Consider the following 22039-nt stretch of genomic DNA (forward strand, 5'->3'; position numbering starts at 1 on the left):
CAAAATGTTTGTCAAAGCAACAACTAGCGTGACGGAGCATTTACTGTATGTATGTATGTATGTATGTAAGAAGATGGAGTTTTTGATTTTCACTTTTGGCGTCATATTGCACCAAAAACAATATGGTAGGAACTGGTTGCCTACATTTGCTGAAAGTTTTTTTTTGCGGTCAACGTCTTTTCTTTTCTTACTTCTTTTAATTTTTTTTACTTAAATACTAGTCACGTGTTGCTGGAGTTTTGACCTTTTTCAGATGTGCTCCTTTCTTCATGCACCTTGGAAGTGTGTGGAATTTTGCTGGAAATCCCTACTCTGCTTTTACTTAAATAATATGACAACAATTTAAACCTGGAATAAATAACAACTGGTGTAGATGTGCAAAATCTGGATCCATCAATTCTAAATGATTCAACCCTTATACAGTTGGCATACATATCAGATTTATATACAGCAATGGCTACCAACAAGCTTGCATTACGTAAACTCAAAATTCAGATGTATCATTCGTGACGTCATTTCCCAGTCAGAAACACTAAATCATGCCTGTTAAATGGTATTGAGACTACCAAGACATGTGATCAATACAGCTGTTGCATGAGAACTGAAGACCTTTGACTATGTCTGCCAGAGGGCACGATACATCATCTGAAATGCCCTTATGTATACAAGCATCCCAACAGAAGCGCGTACTCTCTCTCTCTCTCTTATACACAGACACATTCAGCCTCTTGTCAAGGCAGCCACGCGAGTAATGGCCCCAGGTCTCCTCCTGAACACGGACTAATGAGAATCTCAAATCCGACAAGCAGAGTGCATTTATCACGTACACACACTTAATGACCCCACCACCCGGGCTCAACAGCACGCTCACGCCAGTATCTAGCCCCATTATAGATGGCCCCGTTTGTCCCATCGCTTTCCTATTATTATTATTATTATTATTATTGTTATTGTTATTATTTATTATTATTATTATTATTATTATTATTATTATCATCATCATCATCATCATCATCATCATCATCATCATAATAGCTGCTTGGTCAAGGATGAAGAGAGAGGAGGAGGGGGTGGGGAAGAATAAAATCAGAGGCAGTGGTACGTCTTCTTGCAAAAGAGAGCTTTTGTTTTTTTCTCCTCTGTCTTACTTCTTCCTGTCCATCTTCCCGCCCTCCCAGTGTGCATTGGTCTATTCTCAACTTCTTTTATTGTCTTTGTGTCAGCTTCACTCATGTCTCTAAGAACCTAAAATGCAGATGACTCGGGCTCAGGAATGGTGAGGGCGCCGACAGATGAATACTACATGCGCTGCTTTGATCTAGCACTATGAAGTGTTTTTTATTTGTGGGTTGACACAAAGCTTTTCACAAGGACTCGAGAAACTCTAAAGACGCGTCTGTTAAGGAAACCTGGACTTTCAAATGATTAGACATCCGGCAGTGGATATTAAACTATAGTCAGTGATTCAGAGTAAATTGGTGACCATTTCAGGCAAGATTCTTATATTATCATACCTCTTCATCTTGAATCACAAACTCAAGATGTAATCATTCAGAAGGTACTAATGTCAATGTAGAAGTAATGGCATCCTAACTACAATGCCTGTATAATCCCCAATGTCCATTGCAGGGATCTTTGTTATGCTATATGGTTTAGGCTCTAATTAAACGGACTCCTAAGCAAGCCCTGCTGCCTCTAATGACTGTTGGGGATTTAGACAGAGATAAGGGCTTATCCTTAAGTGCTGGATAGGCTACATTATCTAAACTGAGATCCAGGCGGTGCTTTAACACACAACACATTAGACACATGCAGGAACACCAGCAGCCAGCAGTCTTAGCAACACTTTAGTGCTGCTGAGTAGGGCTGTGCAATTAAAAGTTTAATCACGATTACGATATTTGGCTCTTTATGATCACAAAAACAGAGTAATCGAGAAAAACGATTATTTTGCACATTACATTTGGCAAGTAAACTCTTATTTTGTCTTGTGTTCTGAATGAGAGAAAAAAAGATGTTCAAACTGGAAAGGTATTAAGGGAAATTCCACGGTTCAAGGTGTTTGAACTGTTGATTTGTTTAACTGTTTTTTAAGTTCAATAAATGCAACATCTTTCCAAAAGTGAATGAGTTATCGTTTTAAATAATTGTGATTTATAAATTAAAAAAAAATTCCCATAATGGAGCAGCCCTACTGCTGCGCTGGTAAAGGCCCCACGTTGTCAGAAGAACGATGGACAACGGTGATTGATGCCTCAGATGCCGCCTCGGAATCAGATCAGATCTGTCAGATTGCCAACTGGGTCTTATGATTAGTCATTTTATTTGTCAATTCAGGACACGGTATGCTTTCTCCAACTCGACCCTGACAGCCATAGGCAACTGGTACAAGCATAGCAAGACAAATCTGTTTTTACAAACTTTACTTTTTTTATGTTTACCCATCTGAGACTGCTGCAAAGGGACATTAGATGGTTATCTTAATAAGTGTTGCAGCTTTAAAAAGTTTCATTTTGGGACAAATCTTATAGGATTTGTAGCTTTGATAGACTTGCCTCTCAGAACATTTCATAATCCTCTGTCTACTAAAAGAGTTCAATATTTGCAATCGTTTTTGATTCTTAAGTCTCGAAAAATTCCAGTAATTTCTATTAGCAAATGGAGGATGTGCTGCATTGTTTTGTTTTTTTAGAAACAATCAAATGTACACAACACAAGATGGATTAACAGAATGGGTGCCACACTTTTGTTGTCAGTAGAGTTGTTCATAGCAACAGAATCTAAGATAGATAAAGTACTTAATTAATCCCAATGGAAAATTGCAGGCAATCATGAGGGTGAAGCCCAGGAACGTCCAGACAGTTTTATACGTGATATGTTTGTCTCATTTGACTACTTTGACTGATCATTCAAGTAATTTAGCACCGTTGATAATTGGGCGCCGCCCTGTGATGCTCAGTGCTGATGAAACGGGACCTGCCAGCCTAAATCTGAGTGGTAGAATTGATTGTCTGGCTGATTCCAGACCAGTGAGCTGTGAGACGCTGTCATTCTTTCCCACCCCCCCCTCTCCCTTTTCCTCATTTAGATTTACTGTCTTTCCAACTGTCACTGTTCCTGTCCCATTTCTCTGTTTCATGCCCCGGCTCCTACTATCTTCCTCCCATGTTCCATGACACAGTGTAGGCTTTGATGAGGTGAGAGGAGCCACGCTCTTGCTTGGTGCATGATTGCCCATGGCCATTGACTTTTCTTGGCAGAGACGGAGTTGTTAGAGCTATAAAATGAGATAAACCGAGCTTGAAAGCTTCTGGGTCTTTCACTATGTGTTTAGATGATATCATCAGTGTGAGACAGCGGTAATAAAAGTGAGGTCAGCTGCCACCGTGGGCTACTGCCCTGAAAGGTAGCACTGCCCTGATAAGACTGCTGTCTCTTTTCATCTCACCTCTTAAGGCTTCTGGTGTGGGATGAAGCTGACGCGTGAATGTCGGGTTTGAGCATAAAAAGGCTATAATAATTGGATGCATGCTCCACGTACGGAGACTGTTTGTCCCAAAGACAATGATAAAGTGTTTAATCTTCCCAGGAACAGCGAAGCACACAGGCATGATGATGCCATTATCTCTGTGAGGCACTCTCGCCGAGAAGCCTCACTCTTACCCTTGATTTATATTTCCCTTCATCAGCATCGACCACTCGGATTGCAAAAATCATTCATTTATAAAAGCAGGGCTCGCTGCTTTTGTTCTTGTTCAACTGAAATCCACCAAATGTACTTGTCACACATTCCTGTGGTAGCTGCTCTCCCCCCACTCCTTATAATCTTGTTGGGGTAATGTGACAGGGATGGATCTTCTGGGTGACGGCTGTGTGATTGCTAACAAGGGATAAAGGCAGTGGAAGAATCTTCACAGCTATTTATCTTCCTTTGATCAATTCTCTACTACTCTGCCTTCATGTGTTTTATATTTTTAGTAGTAATCTCTGTTTTGGCACAGTGGGTCCTATTAATTTGTCAGGACGAACAGAAATAAGAAAGAGCCCTACTGATTGCATCATAGTGAAATAAAACGTGATTGGTGAGGGGAAAACAGGTATCTTACCTCTTCAGCGCTTGTAGAGATGCCTCATTTAAATGAGCCAAACTTTGGAGATATGCCACTCATAATTCACATTTCGTGGAGAGGGTATAGAAGTGCCGGGAGATTGATAATTCATTCAGGATGTCTTTCAAAATAGGAATTTGCAAAGAGTTTGAAATGCAAACGGTGCAGCAAGCTAATTGGTACCACAGGGGAGATAGAGATCAAAGAGCCTCTGTGTTAATGGAGAAGTCTCACTCTCTTTTTGTACACTGCCGTGAACGGACACAAAGCCACCGTGAAGTCCTCAAAGTGGTGGTTCTCAGCTGGAGCATCCCTAGCAATCGCAACGAAAAAGTTACATTTGTTTCCACTTAGTTTATCACCAACATTCATTGGTCTTTCCAAACCAGGTGAATTTAAAGGAAACCTATGAAGAGTTGCTTGCCCAGGTCCTTTCAATTTTTTTACATCTGTTGTTAGAGGCTCTAACCCTTATATGGCTTTCTGTGCAATTTAACAGTATGTAAATGTGATTGGCCAGTGTTTTGCTTTGACCCAAACTGACAGTGGTCTCTTAGCTTTGGTTTAGTCTGAAAGCCCATCTCCTGGCAAGAAGAAAGATTCACCATTTCTCTCTCCCATCTTCTCCCCTCAATATATTAAAGCATTCTACGCTGAAAATATCACCCTGCCTGGTCTGTTGAATGTCTGCTACATCCAGGTAGCTTGTGGCTCTCTTCATGCTCTATAGGGAGTCAGCAGTTCTGTGTGCATTATGAAGGAGATTATATCGGCTCTTTTCTCCTTTTATATCGGCTCTTTTTTTCCATTGTTTTAGCAGAGCAGACAGCAGTGTACTGCATTAGAACAGGGGTGTTGCATTTCCATGATGTACAAGCACATCAATCAGTTTACAGGGGAGAACACTGATTTAACTTTCAAAATACCTATTCAAGGTACTGTATATTATTTATTGCATATAATCCTCACTGATGTTTTTAATTTCACAGAAATTCCGGCTGCTGTTGAGCCCCATTTTTCATGGGGCTTAGTGCTGCATGACATGAGATTATGTGATGTTGATTTTAATTTCCATACACAGTTGTATCAAGTAAATGTCTTTGCCAATGAATGGAATAACACAGCTGCCCCTGGTTCATTGATTCCTTTTGCAATTTCACTCTGGAAACTTCACTCAAACACTTTCTTACCCACCTCTAAATGTTCCCAAGAGGTTGTCCTCCAGTCGATAAATTGGCTAACTTTGGCTTTTGGGTGAGGTTAGAGTCCCTGAAATAAAAGGTAAAATGAAAACACAAAATACAGCAAACAACAACACTCAGCCTGCCTTCTACTCTTGCTTTGCATTTCGCAGCAGTAGCCTCGGGAGGTATCCAATTATGACGCCCTTGAGGGAATGACAGTGCTTGGATTTCTGTCAATACAGGGTTCAGGTAGTGTTTCTCAATAACATTCTGAATTATTGATGACAGAAAGATTGAAAGGAGATGGGGGTAGTTAACATTCACTTTTATGTATGAAGAGAAGACAGAGATGAGGGAGAGGGGCTAGACCAATTGCTGCCCAGCATATTTTAAAATTATCTGTTTGATTGGAGGACCCCAAGGTAATACTCGTTTTAAAATGCCGTAAGGACTGCAGAAGATTGAAGGTGCATCCTGAGTGACGGAGAGCACAAAATGGTCAGGAATTATAGGCCTCTCTGAAGATGAATCTGAATAATTAACAGGAGACAGACTTCTCCTCTGGTGCATGCCTGATTCTTCTTCCACTGATAGCCCTCTGGGCTTTTTTTTCGCCCATTGCAAATAGACATGAAGACGATGGATGATGCCTGCTGCGGTTTTGCAGATCGATTAGAGAACCGTCTCACTGTCTGAGTCCTGCATAGATCCCTCTGTGTGGAGTCTGGCCAACTCGCTGTCTGTAGAAAGAAGTCCCGATAAAAGGCCTGACTGGAGACTGGAGTGCGCTTACAACTGATTAGGGTTTCCTATACCACCAGTATCTACCAGACCGAACGACAGCACAGATGTCGGTGCCACTTAAATGCCTGTGCTGCCCTCTGGTGCGACTTTTTTTCTGTCCTGGACTCAGTCTTGACTCGGACTGAAACCTCTTTGGACTCGGTCTTGACTTGATCTCGACTAGTCCTGGTCTTGGACTTGTCTTGGACACCACAAAGGTGGTCTTGACTACAGCCCTACCGTGGTCACTGCCGCAGTCAAAAATGTCTGAGAAACAACACCAACAGAACTAAATGGTGCATTCAAGTGCACATCGTAAACGTATGGTGCATTCAAGTGCACCTTGAGAAACGTAAGCTTGTTGTAAAGTACTCCTCTGCCATCTAGTGGTTTTTCTTTTTGTTGTTAAGCTGCAATTGACTGGTGAAATGAGTTAGTTATTACATTTCAAATAAATTATTTAAATTTGACCATATGACCTTAGCAATAAACAAGCTGTTCTTTAATGTCACCAACTGCCGTATTTGTGAGCTTGTTTTTTTAAAGGTTCAGGCACTGTTTTAAAAGTATCGTTTTAGCACCAGTATCAGACAAAACCCAGACAATACCCAATCCTACAACTGATAGTCCACGTCGTATCAGTGCAGTGCTGAAACAGTTATCAGAACTTTTGTGGGCTCTTGCTGTCAACTTGGTTTTACTTTGACATTAATCCTGCCATGGAAGCTCACGTATAAACCATGCTCTAATCTGTGGGGATTCTTCAATAGAGGATAGAAGAGTATAGAATAGAGTAGTCTGACATGGGGTGACAATCGATGGCCTCTGCAACAGGACAACCCGTCACTTGTCTGAACTCTGTGGGTGCTGAGGTTAAAGCAGCATTCCCCTAGGAACAGACTGAGTGGCATTGATGGCAAGGAGGGTCCCAACCTCCCCTGACAGACACATCTCATCGTGGATGCCATCTTGCCCTCTCCCTGCCATGGCACAATGCAGACACTATGAGAATGAGACTACATTATACTGACACCAGGCAGTTGACATACTAATCCAAGAATTTAAAGGACTACAGGGACCATTGATTTTCTATTCTTGGTAAAAGGCAAGAAGCCAGCCATCACTCCTCTTCGACCAGGGATGCTAATGGACTTTTTAAAATGTTGCCACGGTGATCCCCTGGAGCCATTCTGTTTTTGCCATTGCAAGGCCTTTGAAATATACCGAAATCCCAAGCTCCTTTATCTGACATGTTTTTATTCAACAGCCCAGCTTAGATGTCTCTCCTGTGTCAAGTGTTTATACACAGCATCTGTCTGGTCAGTGACTGCCAACACTGGAAATCTACACTCTGACTTTGGTTTTAAAGAATGAAAGTAGAGTGACAAATAATGGTATAAAGCTACCTGCACTGTTTGTACCTGTGGATTTATAAGTTTTAGTTTTCCATTTTGGGTGTAACAGTTACCATTTATTAGGGGTGGTAATCACCAGAGGCCTCATGATACGATATCATCACGATACTTATGTCACAATACGATATTATTGCGATTTTAAACATATTGCAATATTCTTCAAATTATATTGCAATTTATAACCTTTTTTCCAACTTCAAATTTTTCCCAATTTCAAATTATGCTCCCAAAAGGAAACTTAGTCAACATCTGTTTTATGAAAAAAGATATATTTCTCTGTTTGTTCATCTCACTTCAATTGTATTGCTGCAAAATGGGATTGTCGAGCAGACAAACTGACCAACACATACATAATAATAGATTGATTCTTCAATACAGTATTGCCACAGAAAATATTGCGATACTATGCTGGATTGATTTTTTTTTTTTTCTTTTCCCCCACCCTTACCATTTATTAATGTCAAACCTTTAAACTTCCTCACACACAAGTAATGAATGTTTTTAGTGCCTTTTTATATTTAGTATACAAAAATAATAGTTGAAATCACTATCAGAACCCACTGAAAAGGTTTGAAGCAGTGTTTTGAAGGACATTTTAATTTTTATTAGAGGTAGCAATCAAGGTAGCGAGGTAAAAAGTTATTTTCTTAAATGTTGAACCTGTATGATTTCAGTGTACTATCAACTAGGCTGCATGTCTTGATAAACTGTAGTAATCTTTTAAAAAACTTTTACTATAAGGGCATTCTTAATCAGAGCTAGCTTGTAACTACACTAGAATGTACTCCTTTGTGCCACATGTAACACTCATCTGAAAACTAGCCCATACAATTCACCTTTGTATCCTGTGGGGCTTGGTCTCTCAATTAGTGCCCAATGCTCCTTGATCCCAATACCAATTTGCCACGACGGCGTCTACGTGGTTAGCCATTGGAAATCTAATTAGCTAAGTTTTTCCTGTCTGAAAGGGTTGAGGGCAGAGTTGAAATGACTGCTGGGTAAAGAAAAGAATTGCTCCAAAAAAAGACAAAAGTGTATTCCGCTGATATTTCTTTAGGAAAGAATATTGATGGTCAATAGTCACTCACTACTGAGGTGCATCCCTCAGGAAATATTGTTTGAATGTCAGCTATGATTGTTTGTGCAGAGTCAACTCCAGGAAGGATGTGAACACTGAAAGAAAAACAACTCTATGCGCATGAGGATGTGCTGTGTGATTCGTGTCATGGGACTGCAGTGAGTTTGGTGGTCTGATGAACCTTCCAAAAGAAGTTTAGGGAGGAACAATATGGCTCAGGCCTCAACAATGAAGTGTTTGTCTCCCCATGCCCCATTCATATCATGTGTTGTTGTTCCTCCTGTCACATTAAAATTCCCATGTGGTTGTTTTGACAACAACAAAAATCATCAGGCAAGTTCTTATTTACTGGTCTGACAAACCAATGAAAGCCAGACAACTTGACACCCTGTCATTACTTCCTCATGCTAATGGAAATTACATTTTTAGTCAACAGATTTTTATACTATTATAATATGTGCAGCTGCTTTTAAAGGTCCCATATTGTAAAAAGTGAGCTTTTCATGTCCCTTGTGATTATAAAGCAGGTTGAGGTGATATATAAATACTGTGAAAGTATTAAAACAATCAGTCCACAGAAATGCACACAGCCCATATTCAGAAACTGTGCCTTTAAACGAGCAGTCAGGACTTCTCCACGGTTGTGATGTCACAACTATACTATAAATAGGTAGAAAGTGCCACTACAGTGCTGTTACTGTCATTCCCCTGCTGCAATGATGGCACCGAGACTCAGAGAGCGCAGATGCCGAAGACCCGGAAACGCTGACCCATCAGAGCAGACTGGGCTTTTCCAGGAGGAGGCTTAAAGAGACAGGCGTTAAAACAGAGGGTTTTACACAGAAGGTGAATACAGGTATATTCAGACAGACAGTATGAGAAATATAAAGTGTTTTTTGAACATTAAAGCATGTTAACATGTTCTAGTAGAAACCCAAAATATAAGTATTAACCTGAAAATGAGCATGATGTTGGACCTCTTAACAAACGACTCCATTTTCAAGCTTTTTGGTCTAAACGATATGTCGTTAAAAGTGGTAGAGCTCCCATATACTCTGACACTCAGAGATGTGCCTGGTATCATTGGAAAGGAAACACTCAAGTTTTTGTTACAAGGGTCAGGGTGATTCTAGGCCTTACTGACAGAGTTACAGAGGCTAGAATGGAGGTTTTTTATTTCCGCCCAAGTCGTACATCTGTAAAATTATTAAAATACACTGCTGTAAACACATCTAGTGAGATACAGACAACACAAGGTCATAGCCACATGTCTCAGCTTACTACAGAAAAAAGAAGCCAAAAGACTCAAAAATGGATTTTATATGAATTCTTTTCTACATATAGGTCTGTGCGTTTTTCTGATTTCCATTTAAAAAGTGCAAAGAAAAAAGCCAATAAAGTACAAAATAAAACACTTCTCAAATACACAAACACACCCACATCAATCATACACATACTTGAAATAACTATATACAAAAATATATAGAAATAAGTAATTATACATTGCACAGGGTGTAATGCTTATAGGAGGCCCTGTTTTTGCTTTGACACAGCTCCAGCCATTACAGAGTTACAATTTTAGGGGCGAATGTGGTATCTATCTTCTTGTCTGCTCATTGGCTAAAAATGTGGACGGGTCTTATAGCATTTAAATCTAACTGGTCCGAGCAAATGTCGATCGTTTTCACGTGGGCTCATATCGCGTCAGAGGACTCTTTGGCTTTTCATTGGTGTATCACAGGCAAACCTTTACCGATTGGCTTATACCAGATGTCTATTGAAATGTTAGAACCCAGAGAATACAGTGACGCCCACATCAAGTTGCTAGGAGCCTCAGGAGAGACGCGAGCAGCGTTAGAAGTGCGGAAATGAAAAACAGTTTAGCGTTTTTCCGTTGTGATTCGGCCAGAAACGTCAAGATTGTGAGGCAAACAGCTCGTTTTGGATATAATGGCTTGGATAATCCATTTCCTTGGACTCTTGGGGATTTAAGAAAAAAAAGTTTTGGGCAAAAAATCCCCGCAGTGGCTAAAGGGACAAGGATAAAGGTATGGATGCACTACACACCAGCTGCGCTGTTTACGCTGTATTGTTTTATTTTCTTTAACTTTGTAGCAGTTGTGTAACATCATCTTATGCTTTGTGTGTGGGCTTAATGGAATCCTGAGAGTCTAAGCTTTCAATTGGTGTGTCGCATGGCTGTATATTCTGAAGATTTAATGCTTTAAAGTTATAAAAAAGTTTATGAATGGAGGTTACAGCGACGCCACAGCCACAAGGTGTACCGTACACGGTACAGTGAACGTTAAGAGGCTTCTGTAAAGATAGCTTTACAACACAGCAAGAAATAGTATTTGTTGTTGGAGCAGGTCATTGGAGGTATAAAGGGTATCATGGAGACACTGATGTAACCTGATGTTTCTATAAGCACCACTGCAGTACTTCATTTGTTGATTTGCGTGAATTATATAACATCACACCCAGTATATTCTACAACCAGGGTCTGTATTCTTTTGTCCCGTTTTTGCTCATGTACCTTTCTTAGTGAATGCTGTCTCTGTTGCTTTTTCTACAATTACTTATATCTTATATATAATTACTACTTATATCGCCTAGTTTAGGAAGCTGTTTTATAACAGCCTGCTTAGAGCAGAGGCTAACATGGCTAATTGTTTCTGAAGTTATCGAGGAGTCAAGGGATACGCCCGCTATATAAATATGTCAGTGGAGGATAGTGGGGCTTAAAGATTTTCACAGCCAAGGGGCTGAGAGATATCCAAGTGCACAGAGGTGTGAGGTGAGAGGTACACTCTATTCTGTGGCTATCAAAGCGAGTGGATTAGCCTCACCGCCACTGAAGCACTGGTGAGGTCAGGGAATATTAGAGGGTGATTCTGTATTAGGATTATGCTCCGCTGTTTAGGTGTGTGCAGCAGGTGTTGGCAGAAAATAAATGTCCTGAGAGTCAACAGGTGCATACTGTGCAATGCAGTTGATTGAGGATAAAACTAGAATTTAGGATTTTAAGTGTGACTTTTTTCTGGGGCCGTTTTTCCTGGCCAAGCGGGGACCGTAGAACATATTAAATTGCAAGTGTTAATGTCTGAATTCAAATGACTCCCTGGCCTCCATGCCAACCAATAAAGACCAAGATTCTTATTATTAAAGTCTCATTTTTGCATTAATGCAATTGAAGGCCTTGAGACTCCAAACTTCTCTGTGGATACGTCTTATCAAACCGCAGCCGAGCGCTGTTGGCTAATCCAAATGAATGTCAGATAATCAATGGAATCCCAGCGTCCCGGAAACCCCTTTCCCGCAATGAGACCCAACTGCCAATGTCTCCCAGATGGCTTAACAAGTCCAGTTCATTAAAAACTAAATGATCCGGGGACCCCCGCCCCCCGTCCAAACCCTAGAACACAGAGAGCAAACACGAGCTCAGATAAGCGGTGGCTTATTTCCTTTCGACAGCTGTCAGCTCATCAGCCGTCCACTCCCCCCTCAGATTGCCCAGAAAGTCATTAACTGATTAGACTTTGTGTTAGGTTAAATTAAGAAGGTTCAGAGGGAGATGCTTTGTTGACACATTCGCACGGGAGGTAAACCTGGGAGCTTGAGGACGGCAGGTGTGTGTCTACTTTGTGTCGAAAAGGTCAAATGGGGATATGCAGCCATTTTACTCCAGTTGTTTTCTCAGGACAATGTCAGAGCTGGAACATACCGGATCAGAGCCCTAACCTTTAATATGAGAATATAAATATAGTTCCCAGTATGTATACGGTTAGAAGATGGCTGTGTCTCATGTGACCTTGTTATTTGCACACACTGTGACTATACAAATCACAACATGTAAATAGGAACATGTTGGCATTATTCTGTCACTTATTGGGAGCAGCTAGTTGGAACCGGTTACCTCCAGGATCTGGGCTAACCAGGCTAGCGCTGGGGGCCTCAGACAGAGTTGATGAGATGAGAAGGGTATGTATGGCCTTATCTACTTATCTAACTCTGGGGGATACTGGGGGATGGGGTGAATAAGACAAAGTCCCAATAAGTCGGCGTGTTCCTTTTGAGTTTTTGTCAAATCACGCTGTTTGTTGCATATTTTAGCCTAATATTAAATGTCAAGCCAAACCTTTTGCATATACTTTTAATGCCATCTTTACACAACGAATTCAATTGTGTAAATAATATTATGATTTAAGGTAGGCTGCATTTTATGAGCAAATAAAGAAAACTAAGTATCTGAAGGAGCATTCAGTGCCAGCTTTCAATACGCCATACAATACTATAACAACTTTTATAGTCAGTTTACACTGAAATTAATTTTGCATCCTTAAGGAATTGACACTCAAGAAATGTACACACGTTGAACATACACTTACACATATAACACTTTTCATACGTACAAAACACTTTCAGTCATGACAAATAATATATCCTCTGGATTCAGATCTCAGATAGCAGCACACTACTACACTCCATTTAAATGGCCTTTTGGAGGGTGATTTCATGTCCCTTGTTAGTACATTAATCACTACACAGCAACTTGTAAGCAAGTCTGATGTCTCATGTAGTGTGATTAACAAACTGCAGTACATGTGGAACAGAAATGTACTGTATGTTGTGTATTTCAGGTGCAAGATTGAACCATTTTTGCAACAGGATTCATTGATGTGGGTTTTTTGTACTGCCATATAATCCTCAAACATAGATTATGAATTTATAAATCTGTCTGTAAAGTGGCTTGAGCATGTCAATATTTTGAAAATGATTCCAGTCTTGCTCTGAAGGATTATATCCTGACACAGCATTTCTCTCCTTTGTTGGACTTGTTGACTGAGGGCTCATCAATTTGTTTATACATGATCACAGACCTTTACTCTTGCTGAGCCAACTCCCTTTTTGACGGTTTCCCTTTTGGAAAATGGCTAAGGGCCATGACAGTTCAGACTAACCAGTTCTACAGCAACTGGCAACCAAAGCAGCTTGTTTTTGTGTATTACATTGTGTCAGTGATGACATGTGTGTCTGTTCAATGTGCTGCTGACTGACAGTTTTTTAAATGTTGCAATGAAAGGGTAATCAATTCTTTAGTCCTGTATTTAATATAGCCTGAAGTTCATCACAGTGTAAGCGAACTCTGTTCTTTTAAAGTGCCCATATTGTAAAAAGAAAGATTTCCATGTTTTTTTTTTAAAAATTATAAAGCAGGTTGAGGTGCTTTATAAATCCTGTGACAGTATCAAAACACTCAATCCACAGAGAAATGCACACAGCCTGTATTCAGAAACTGCCTTTAAACGAGTCGTCAGGGTTTCTGTACGGTTGTGATGTCACAACTATGCTCTATATAGGTAAAAAGTGCTGTCACAGTCATTCTCTGGCTGCAATGACGACGCAGAGACTCGGAGAGCACAGATGCTGAAGGCCCAGTGCCGGGGGTGGGTGGAGCGAGGTGTTCTCCTCTGTGTAATCGTGCCAAGTCACCTGTGAAAGACTTTGGTTGGCAGTAAATAAGGCAGTTGTCCCGGTGGTCAGGGCCCCGGCAGCCTGCCTCCTCTCCTGGTAGCTTCCCTCCCTGTGGCTGTTTTTCTCTCTGACTCCATCCACCTTTTTTATGTGTGTCTGCACTCTCACAATCTCTGCGGTTCAGTGGACACTCAATCACATCACCGCGTTGACATAAGGCATTGCATGCTAATATGAACTTAGCTGCCACGTTTAAACATTGCCGCTAACATTGTCCAATCAGTTTTTTGTTTTTTTTACTTGATTTACTAGCCCAATGCAATTTAAGCGTTAGGAGTACTGCAATATACTCCAAGCTCTAGCAGCTATGGTTGAATCACTGAGGTGCATATGCTAACTGTCCTAACCCTGATGACCTTGGGTCTCATTGTAGGTGGGAGGTGAATCTGCTGTGGGCCATGTGTTTCTGCTGAGGTCTCATCTTCTGCCAAAATGAGGCTGACGCCTGGCTCGCCTCGACCCGTCCTGCCGGCCATCCTGGCTCTCACCTTAGCCGCCTTCTTACCTCCGCTGTCCTCAGGAGCCACGCCGTTCCCCCAAGACCTGGAACCAATCAGCATCGTGGGCAGGGAATGTAAGTTCAAAATCGGTTGTCTTTTAGCTACATCTAAACTAACGATACAGCAAACCTTTTTACATTGGTTTGGGCCAAAGGAAACAAATTGAACGTGTGACTTTAAAGTGCTCATATTATGCTCATTTTCAGGTTCATAATTGTATTTAGAAGTTGTACCAGAATAGGTTTACATGGTTTAATTTTCAAAAAATACAATAGTTTTGTTGTACTGCACATTGCTGCAGCTCCTCTTTTCACCCTGTGTGTTGAGCTTTCTGTTTTTGCTACAGAGTGAGACATCTCACTTCTGTTCCATCTTTGTTGGAAGTTGCACGTGAGCAGTAGCTAGGTAAGGACTACTAGCCAGTCAGAAGCAGAGTATGAGGGCGTGCCATGCTAGCAGCTAGGCGAGCATTATAACGTGTGTAACAAAGTGACCACGTTTGTCTCTGAAGTAAAGGCTGGACTACAGTAGAGCTGTTTGGAGCAGTTTGTGAACAGTGTTTTCTGTTGGAGATGGTAAGTCCCTTTGGGGTGGACTTTGGGCTTTTTCACTTTGTAAACCTATAACGTGCACAAAAAAGATATATAACACAATAAAAGAGGGGGGAAAAAGCCAAAAAGCATAATATGAGCATTTTAAGCTACAGTTGGTAACTTTTATGAAAAAATACTTTCAAATATTTGCTCAAACTGTCACTATATCCTGACCGTACTACATGAATCAGATTATCTGTAAAAAAAAAAATTCACATTCCCCTGCCTCCTCCTGGCACCCCTAATGGCGGAAGGAAAACGACCAATCGGAGCAGAGAAGTCTCTTACACAGTGTCAATGACTGCTCCGATCAAACTGTGAAACCATGCAGCGCTGATAAAAAATTATCAATATTATTTTACTGCATTGCCTATTTTTTGCCTCAAAGCTTTTCAGAAACATATTTTAGTGTTCTGTTCAGCTGTAAAGTGAGAAAGTTTGCTCCGACCGGTAGGTTGGTTTTGGCTCGATCACAAACTTTCTGTGAAAAAGACCTCCAATATTGACATATACCACATTAAGGTATATATTGGCTAAATCGCAAACTTAACATTTTCACTCATGTGAAACCAAAACATCAATAACAAATGTTGTTAATTTGGACAAACAGGAATTTAGTAAAACAATCACAATACAATTACAATGTCAGTCCATTAAGGCTAATGCTGAATTAATGCACAGTCCAACATGTGACTGCAGCTTTCAGCACCAGCCGTTAAGATGAGACTTTGACTGAGGAGGATCTCCTGTGTGACGCTCTCAAGACACTGCTTCATCGGTCCAGCCTGGGGACTCATCAATGGCACCCAATCACTGGGGAGGTCCGCAGAAGAGGTCCTGGCTGCTCAATGTAATGGCCCATAATTGATTAAAGAGGTGGCTGAGACTATGGCCCACACACTGTAATTGATCTATCTGGAAGAGAGTAACGCAACCATTAGCAGAAATAGCTGCCCTAATAGTGCTATATGTGGAGCTCCATCCCAGGTGTAATGAGAGCAATTTATCACCTCTGGTTCCAGCAGGTGACAGCGTGGCACAAGGTCCTGCACAACTATGCAAGACGTCCGTTATGAATTGTAGTACTTCACGAGTCCGAAGTCTATGAAATCATACCGGAGTCACTACTTCTTTCGGAAAGTGGACAGGCGACTGTCCTCAGCATCTTGTCTTTTTTGTGACGGACTGCGTGCTGAGTATGTTTAAGGCAAGAACATATATTATTATACTACCCCTGCTTCTAGAAAAAGCTACTGCCATAGTTTTATCTTACAAGTATGCACTCTTTTCCCCAGAATTTGATTCTCAGCTGGATGCGTATGCTTCATAAACCACGTTCTGATGATTGATGTGAAACAGTGTGACGTGGAGGGCAAAGTTATAAAGTATATCATATGTTTTGGTCACAACTAAGGACTGTATCAGACAATTTCACTCGCATGAACTTTTGATTTAGACCATAATAGGACACTAAAACTCCGCTGACGCCAAAACTTTACAACACTATTTTGGGAGGTCCATTTCATCTACTCTGTGGTAATTGACAGTAATTGGTTTTGAATGGTGAATTGATTCCACTTTTTAGAACCATGTCATAATAAATACATGAAAAGGGTATACAGTTTGACTCTTCCCTTTACAGTGTCAATTATGTCAATTAGTATGTTGCTGTAAACCTAACACGTATGCACATAGGGGCTGCATTGTTGTAGGTTTTTTTGCTACTAGTAAAAGGGATAAGCTGAAATATAGTCTCACTTTGACTATTGACCAGACCTTCCTCCACAGCGCTGCAGAGGAGGGTCTGGCGAGTCCACACGTCATTCGTGGATGGGAGAAAAAAGTGCTCTGTTTTTGGCATTCCTTTAAACCAATCAAAATAGTCTTGGGCGGCGCTAAGTACTGCACGGAGCCCCGGTGCCGCTGGAAAATAGCCTGGGGAAGGAACTTGTTTTGGTGGAACGTGTACGTTCAAAAGTTGTTTTAGTCGTGCAACAGAAAACTCAGATTGGACAGATAGTCTGGCTAGCTGTCTGGATTTACCCTGCAGAGGAACAGTTAACAATAGTCCTCATAAATCCACCGAAGTTTAAAATGCCAACACAAAGAAAGCTGAAGGTAACGGACATCCGTTCGAAAAAAGGACATACTGCGGAATTTCCAGCAGCAACGGGGCAATACCGGAAGTGGATATAGACTAGATGAAATATGATCCAGGAAGTCCAGTTTAAGTAATGCATCCATTAGTTTTACACCTTATGAGATGCCAGGGTACAATACTATGAGAAGGTGAGGGACAACTTTGGAAATGTATCAAGGTGATAAGAATTTAATTTCTATCTGGACCAATTTCAAGATCAACTGTATAATTTGGCCGTTCACTGCACCAGATGCATTGGCACATATTGGCCAACAGTGCTGGATGATATTGTATTAAGGGCTGTGGCGATTGCTCACGGGGTCCGCGGCGCTTCTGGAACGACTCCCTGTACGCCTATCTTTTTTTGTCCATGACAGCAAGCTAGCTAGCTAGCTAGCCAGTGACAAGTGAGAACCGTTAATATTATGGCTTGTCCATCTCAAGTAGTCTACCAGTACTTCCTACTTCTAATCAAAGATACAGGTAGTCTTGTGTGCATTCGAAACATGGATACAGGCATGACAAGCATGCCAATTTAAAAAGAGGTATTGTTTGGAGTTCTGAGCCATGAATTTAGGAATTGCTTCTGTACTAGGAAGATAGGTTATTACGTATTTTTGAAGTTAAGATAGGTTAAGCAGTTAGGATGTTTTTCTGTAATGAGGCCTTTGGTTTGAGTCAGCCTGTGGCCAGCATCGTACATGATTTTTCAGATGGAGTGATCCTACATAACTCTGGGCACCATCACCTGCTCCTGGAGTTTGCGGTGCCCCAGCTGCCCCCCAAGCTTTAGAGGATGTGAAAGTGCTGAAGAGTAATTAGAAAATCCTCATTTACCAGGGGGAGGATAGCGGGGTGGACCGCTGGGAGTCTCTTCACCAGACAGCACAGCAAGGTCCAGCCCTCAGCCAGACATTAGGCATTTCAATCTTTAAACAGTCGATTCGAGACCAGCGGTTAGGGGGACATACGGCTCCCAGTACAGAGACTAATTTCCGATTTGTGGTGTATTTCTAGCGGGGATTGCTAATTCAGCAGCAGCCCAGGTCAGATGGGAGGCTGGAGGGCACTTAATACAGTACTTTACAGATCCAGAGCACCGTGGCTTTGAGCTTAATCTTTGCTTGGTTGTAAAATAAATAAAAATAATAAATAAAAAGAGGAGACAGCAGGGGAGGTTTCTGTGATGTGAAAGACAGCCTGGTGTCAGTATTGAACAGGGTAATTTTATTTCTGCCTGGGGCATCCTTCTTTTCCTAATCGAACATCTGCAAAGCATGTCCAGCTACTGACTCATTCTGTTATTGAAGTACTGGACACTGTCTGCCATTGTTTAAATGAATATTTCCATCCAGTGATTTAGCCTGCTGGAGTAGAAAAGGGCAAGAAGTAATTACAATACAGAAGAGGAAGAAGGAAAAATGAAAATCAGCCGTAGTGCAACATAGAGTTGGCATTACTGTACATCCTTCTCTTTCTCTTTGCAACACTTCTCCCCCCCCCAGATCATCATATCTCACAGTTGTTATGCTGCTGCACTTACATACATCTTTGTTATGTGTGAATACGCCTCATTTCCATTGAATGGTATATTTAATGTATCCTGCCTGCAGTAACGGATATTTTATTTTTTAGTCTTTTTTCACCATGTGGTGTTAATTGTCATAAGGTTTTTCAGGGCGGTTACATTGCATTCATGACTGACCTCTGAGACGGGTGAGTGCTATTTAACTGTGGGTCGACCAGACGGACAGATTTTTCCATTGAGATGGTTCTTATTTTTGGTTTCCTTGTCCTCACTTGGCACAGTCCCCAGACATGTCAGTTATGAAATGCTTACCAGGAGTCGTTTATTTAAATCAGACTTCTTTGACACGAAAAGCTAATTTGCAACTTTGTATGCTATTTTCTCCCGTGTTCATCCACCTACACAAGTGAACATTAGCATACAGCCTATGCTTGGGATCTTTGGCACAATACACCAAATTGTAATATTGGTTTATATATTTATATATAGTATATATTTATATAACTGCATAGGTGTGATATTTTACCAAGCTGCTGATTTGTTTTGGATAAATGTTAAGCCATTGTTGTCCTGTCGCTTTACAAATCTGAAACTAACAAACATAGCTACTTTTAAAAGCACTGACCTATGACCGCTAAGAATGAATTTCATGTTTTAAAAAGCCAGCCTTGCGTGGTGAACAGTTCTCATTGAACTGAAGTCAGGTTTGACCCCTGTCTTTCATTCCCGGTTCTGAAAACAATATTTTTAAAAAGACCTCAAAGAGACGAAATATGTCAGTGTCGTGTTTTGGAACGTTTGCTGAGAAGCTTAGCTAGTTGGCCGGTGTCTTTTATTGTTATGAGTTCTTGAACATTTTCTTTTTCTCTCCATCTCTTTACCCACGCAGCCTCCTACCTCTATCCCAGCTTCCAGGGACTCATGTCGGACAATGACACCGTCCGCCTGGGCCTGGACTTCCAGAGGATGCTGAGGATCAACCGCATGCTCTACATCGCTGCCCGGTCAGTCATCACCACTCACCTGCAAGTTTAACATTACAAATTAGGAATAAAAAAAAAAAAAAATGTATATCTGCCGATACCGAATCCCGATACCATACGTGTTTTTGCCTAGATAATAGAGCTGCACACTGTTTTTTGGTTTACAAAAATAACTAAGTTAACAAAGTAACTGAAAGATGTCTTCAGCTCAAGATTCAAAATTCAAAATCCTTTATTAATCTCACAACAGGGAAATTCACACTGACATTTCACTAAGTGCAGCTAGCATTTTTGTAGAACTCGCATATAAAATCAACTACTATTTAGAATGGTGTAGAATTAACTGACGTAAAGGAACAGAGTAAGGTGATCGGGGTGACTTCCGATCCCCGATCATTTGAAAAATGACCATATCGGCTCCGATGGAGACATCCCAATTACCAATGCTCTGATGTGGCTTTGTTTCCATTCTTTACTGAGGGTGGAAATCTGACTGGGGTGTTTAAAAATGAGCATACTTTTATCTGTCAGTACAAAAGATTTCTTTGTTTCGCACCCTCATACACAAATACATTACACTGTACACTATCTGCAAATCTAATCATGTGAATACATATGCATGGTTGCACAAAGGCTCCAGCAGTTTTTCTAGAGCATTTCTCAGCCTAGTTGCACGTTGCTCCCCTCTCGATCAAGATGCCGTAGGTTAATTATATAAAAAGTACAAGGTTGCCGCTCCTCTACCTATTTTCCATTGTGCAAACTAAATTCTGCTACAGTCTTTGGTTCTGTCTCAAACTGCAGTGCTCTCACTGCCAAGAAGATTACTAATGTACCTAAATGGACTTAATATTTTCCACAGCTGCATAACACAAAGTGCGTGCCTCACTTCACAAGTGATTCATATGGGTTGTTGCTAGTTGGGAAACCTTTGGTGTTGAAAAACTTTTTCTGAAGTTGAAAAGCCAATAAACTTTGCCGGTTAATCCACCTTCCTCCCTCAATTCAGCTTCAATCAGTCCTATTGAAGCATTTTTTGGAAAGCAGGTTTTGGTGAAGTGGTTGGATCAGAGGCTTATGGAGCTTTGCATTCAAGAAGTGTCATGGCTGACAAAAAAAGCATGTGGAGATGGCTCCAATAACGGCGTCTTGACTCTATCTCTTGCAGGGACCATGTGTTTGCCATCAATCTCGCCACTTCATCTGAGCAGATAATCCCACAGCAGGTAGGAAAGTCTGTCCACGTTCAGAGTCACCTCTGTTTCACTGTTTAATATTTGGGTTCAACATTCTCTTAAAATGTGTGTGGGTCGATATTCATGTATTTACCGAACAATATTTAATGCGTAGCATGTTTGTGCCATCTGTTGGGCTGTGATGGTATAGTTCTTTAGTGTTAGGGTTAGGGTTGCACTAGGTAAGACTTTCTGTCATATTTGCTGAAACTGACCCTATGTTCCAGTAGAACTTCATGAAGCTGGTAATTAAAAAAATAATCTGGCTCCTCTGGCTCCACCTACAGCCTGTAGTGTGATTTTCAAAAATCCACCGCTCCATGTTCAGATGCACCAATCAGGGCTGGGGAGGGTGGGGGGGGGTGTCTAACTGTATGTCAATCACCGCTCAGGCACACGCATTCATTCTCCTTTGTGGGGGGAGGGGGCTTAGGAGACCGTTTTGGGCTTTAGCAGAAAGGGGGGGGAGGGACTGAGAAGTTGTCGATGTTCAAATTCTTTGGCTAAGTCCTGGATCTTCACAATCCTACCTACAGCACCTTTAAAATAGGTTTTAGGATTCTGTGGCCATTTCATATACAATATGAGAAAACAGAATCTTTCCCATAACTGAAGCTGGGGTTTTGATAAAATATATATATATACATATATAATATTGTTTTTGCCATTTGCTCCAGTACAACATACAGGCGCAATGGAATACTTGTGCATACTTAAGTCTAGTTCTTGTTTTTCTGCACCACTTCACTTTAACGGGACAATCTCTTGTAATGTTTGTGTCTCATTATTTTCCTTTCTACCTTGCCTGGCTTTTCATTCAAGTAGTATCAAGCAATCTTTCTTCAGACATGTATCCAATACAAGTGGAGCCGGGCTCTTGTGGCTTTTGAAGTGCCATGCTCCTTCCTATCTGAATCTCATTTGTCAAACATGATTGCACTTAAATAAAAGCCCAC

General features: G+C 41.0%; 1 protein-coding gene across 6 annotated transcripts in view; it reads left to right on the top strand.

Moving 5' to 3' along the window:
- The window catches only part of sema6cb (semaphorin 6Cb), a 159696-nt gene that overhangs the window by 75157 nt on the left and 62500 nt on the right, over window positions 1–22039 (top strand). For all 6 annotated transcript variants that reach the window (XM_078252130.1, XM_078252134.1, XM_078252135.1 and 3 more), the window contains 3 exons: window positions 14478–14678; window positions 19755–19869; window positions 21017–21074. In XM_078252130.1, coding sequence (XP_078108256.1) covers window positions 14537–14678; window positions 19755–19869; window positions 21017–21074 — 315 coding nt within the window. In that variant the 5' untranslated portion in view covers window positions 14478–14536. The remainder of the gene's footprint in view (window positions 1–14477; window positions 14679–19754; window positions 19870–21016; window positions 21075–22039) is intronic.

This window comes from Sander vitreus, chromosome 6 (assembly GCF_031162955.1).
Source record: "Sander vitreus isolate 19-12246 chromosome 6, sanVit1, whole genome shotgun sequence".
Classification (NCBI taxonomy): Eukaryota; Metazoa; Chordata; class Actinopteri; order Perciformes; family Percidae; genus Sander; species Sander vitreus.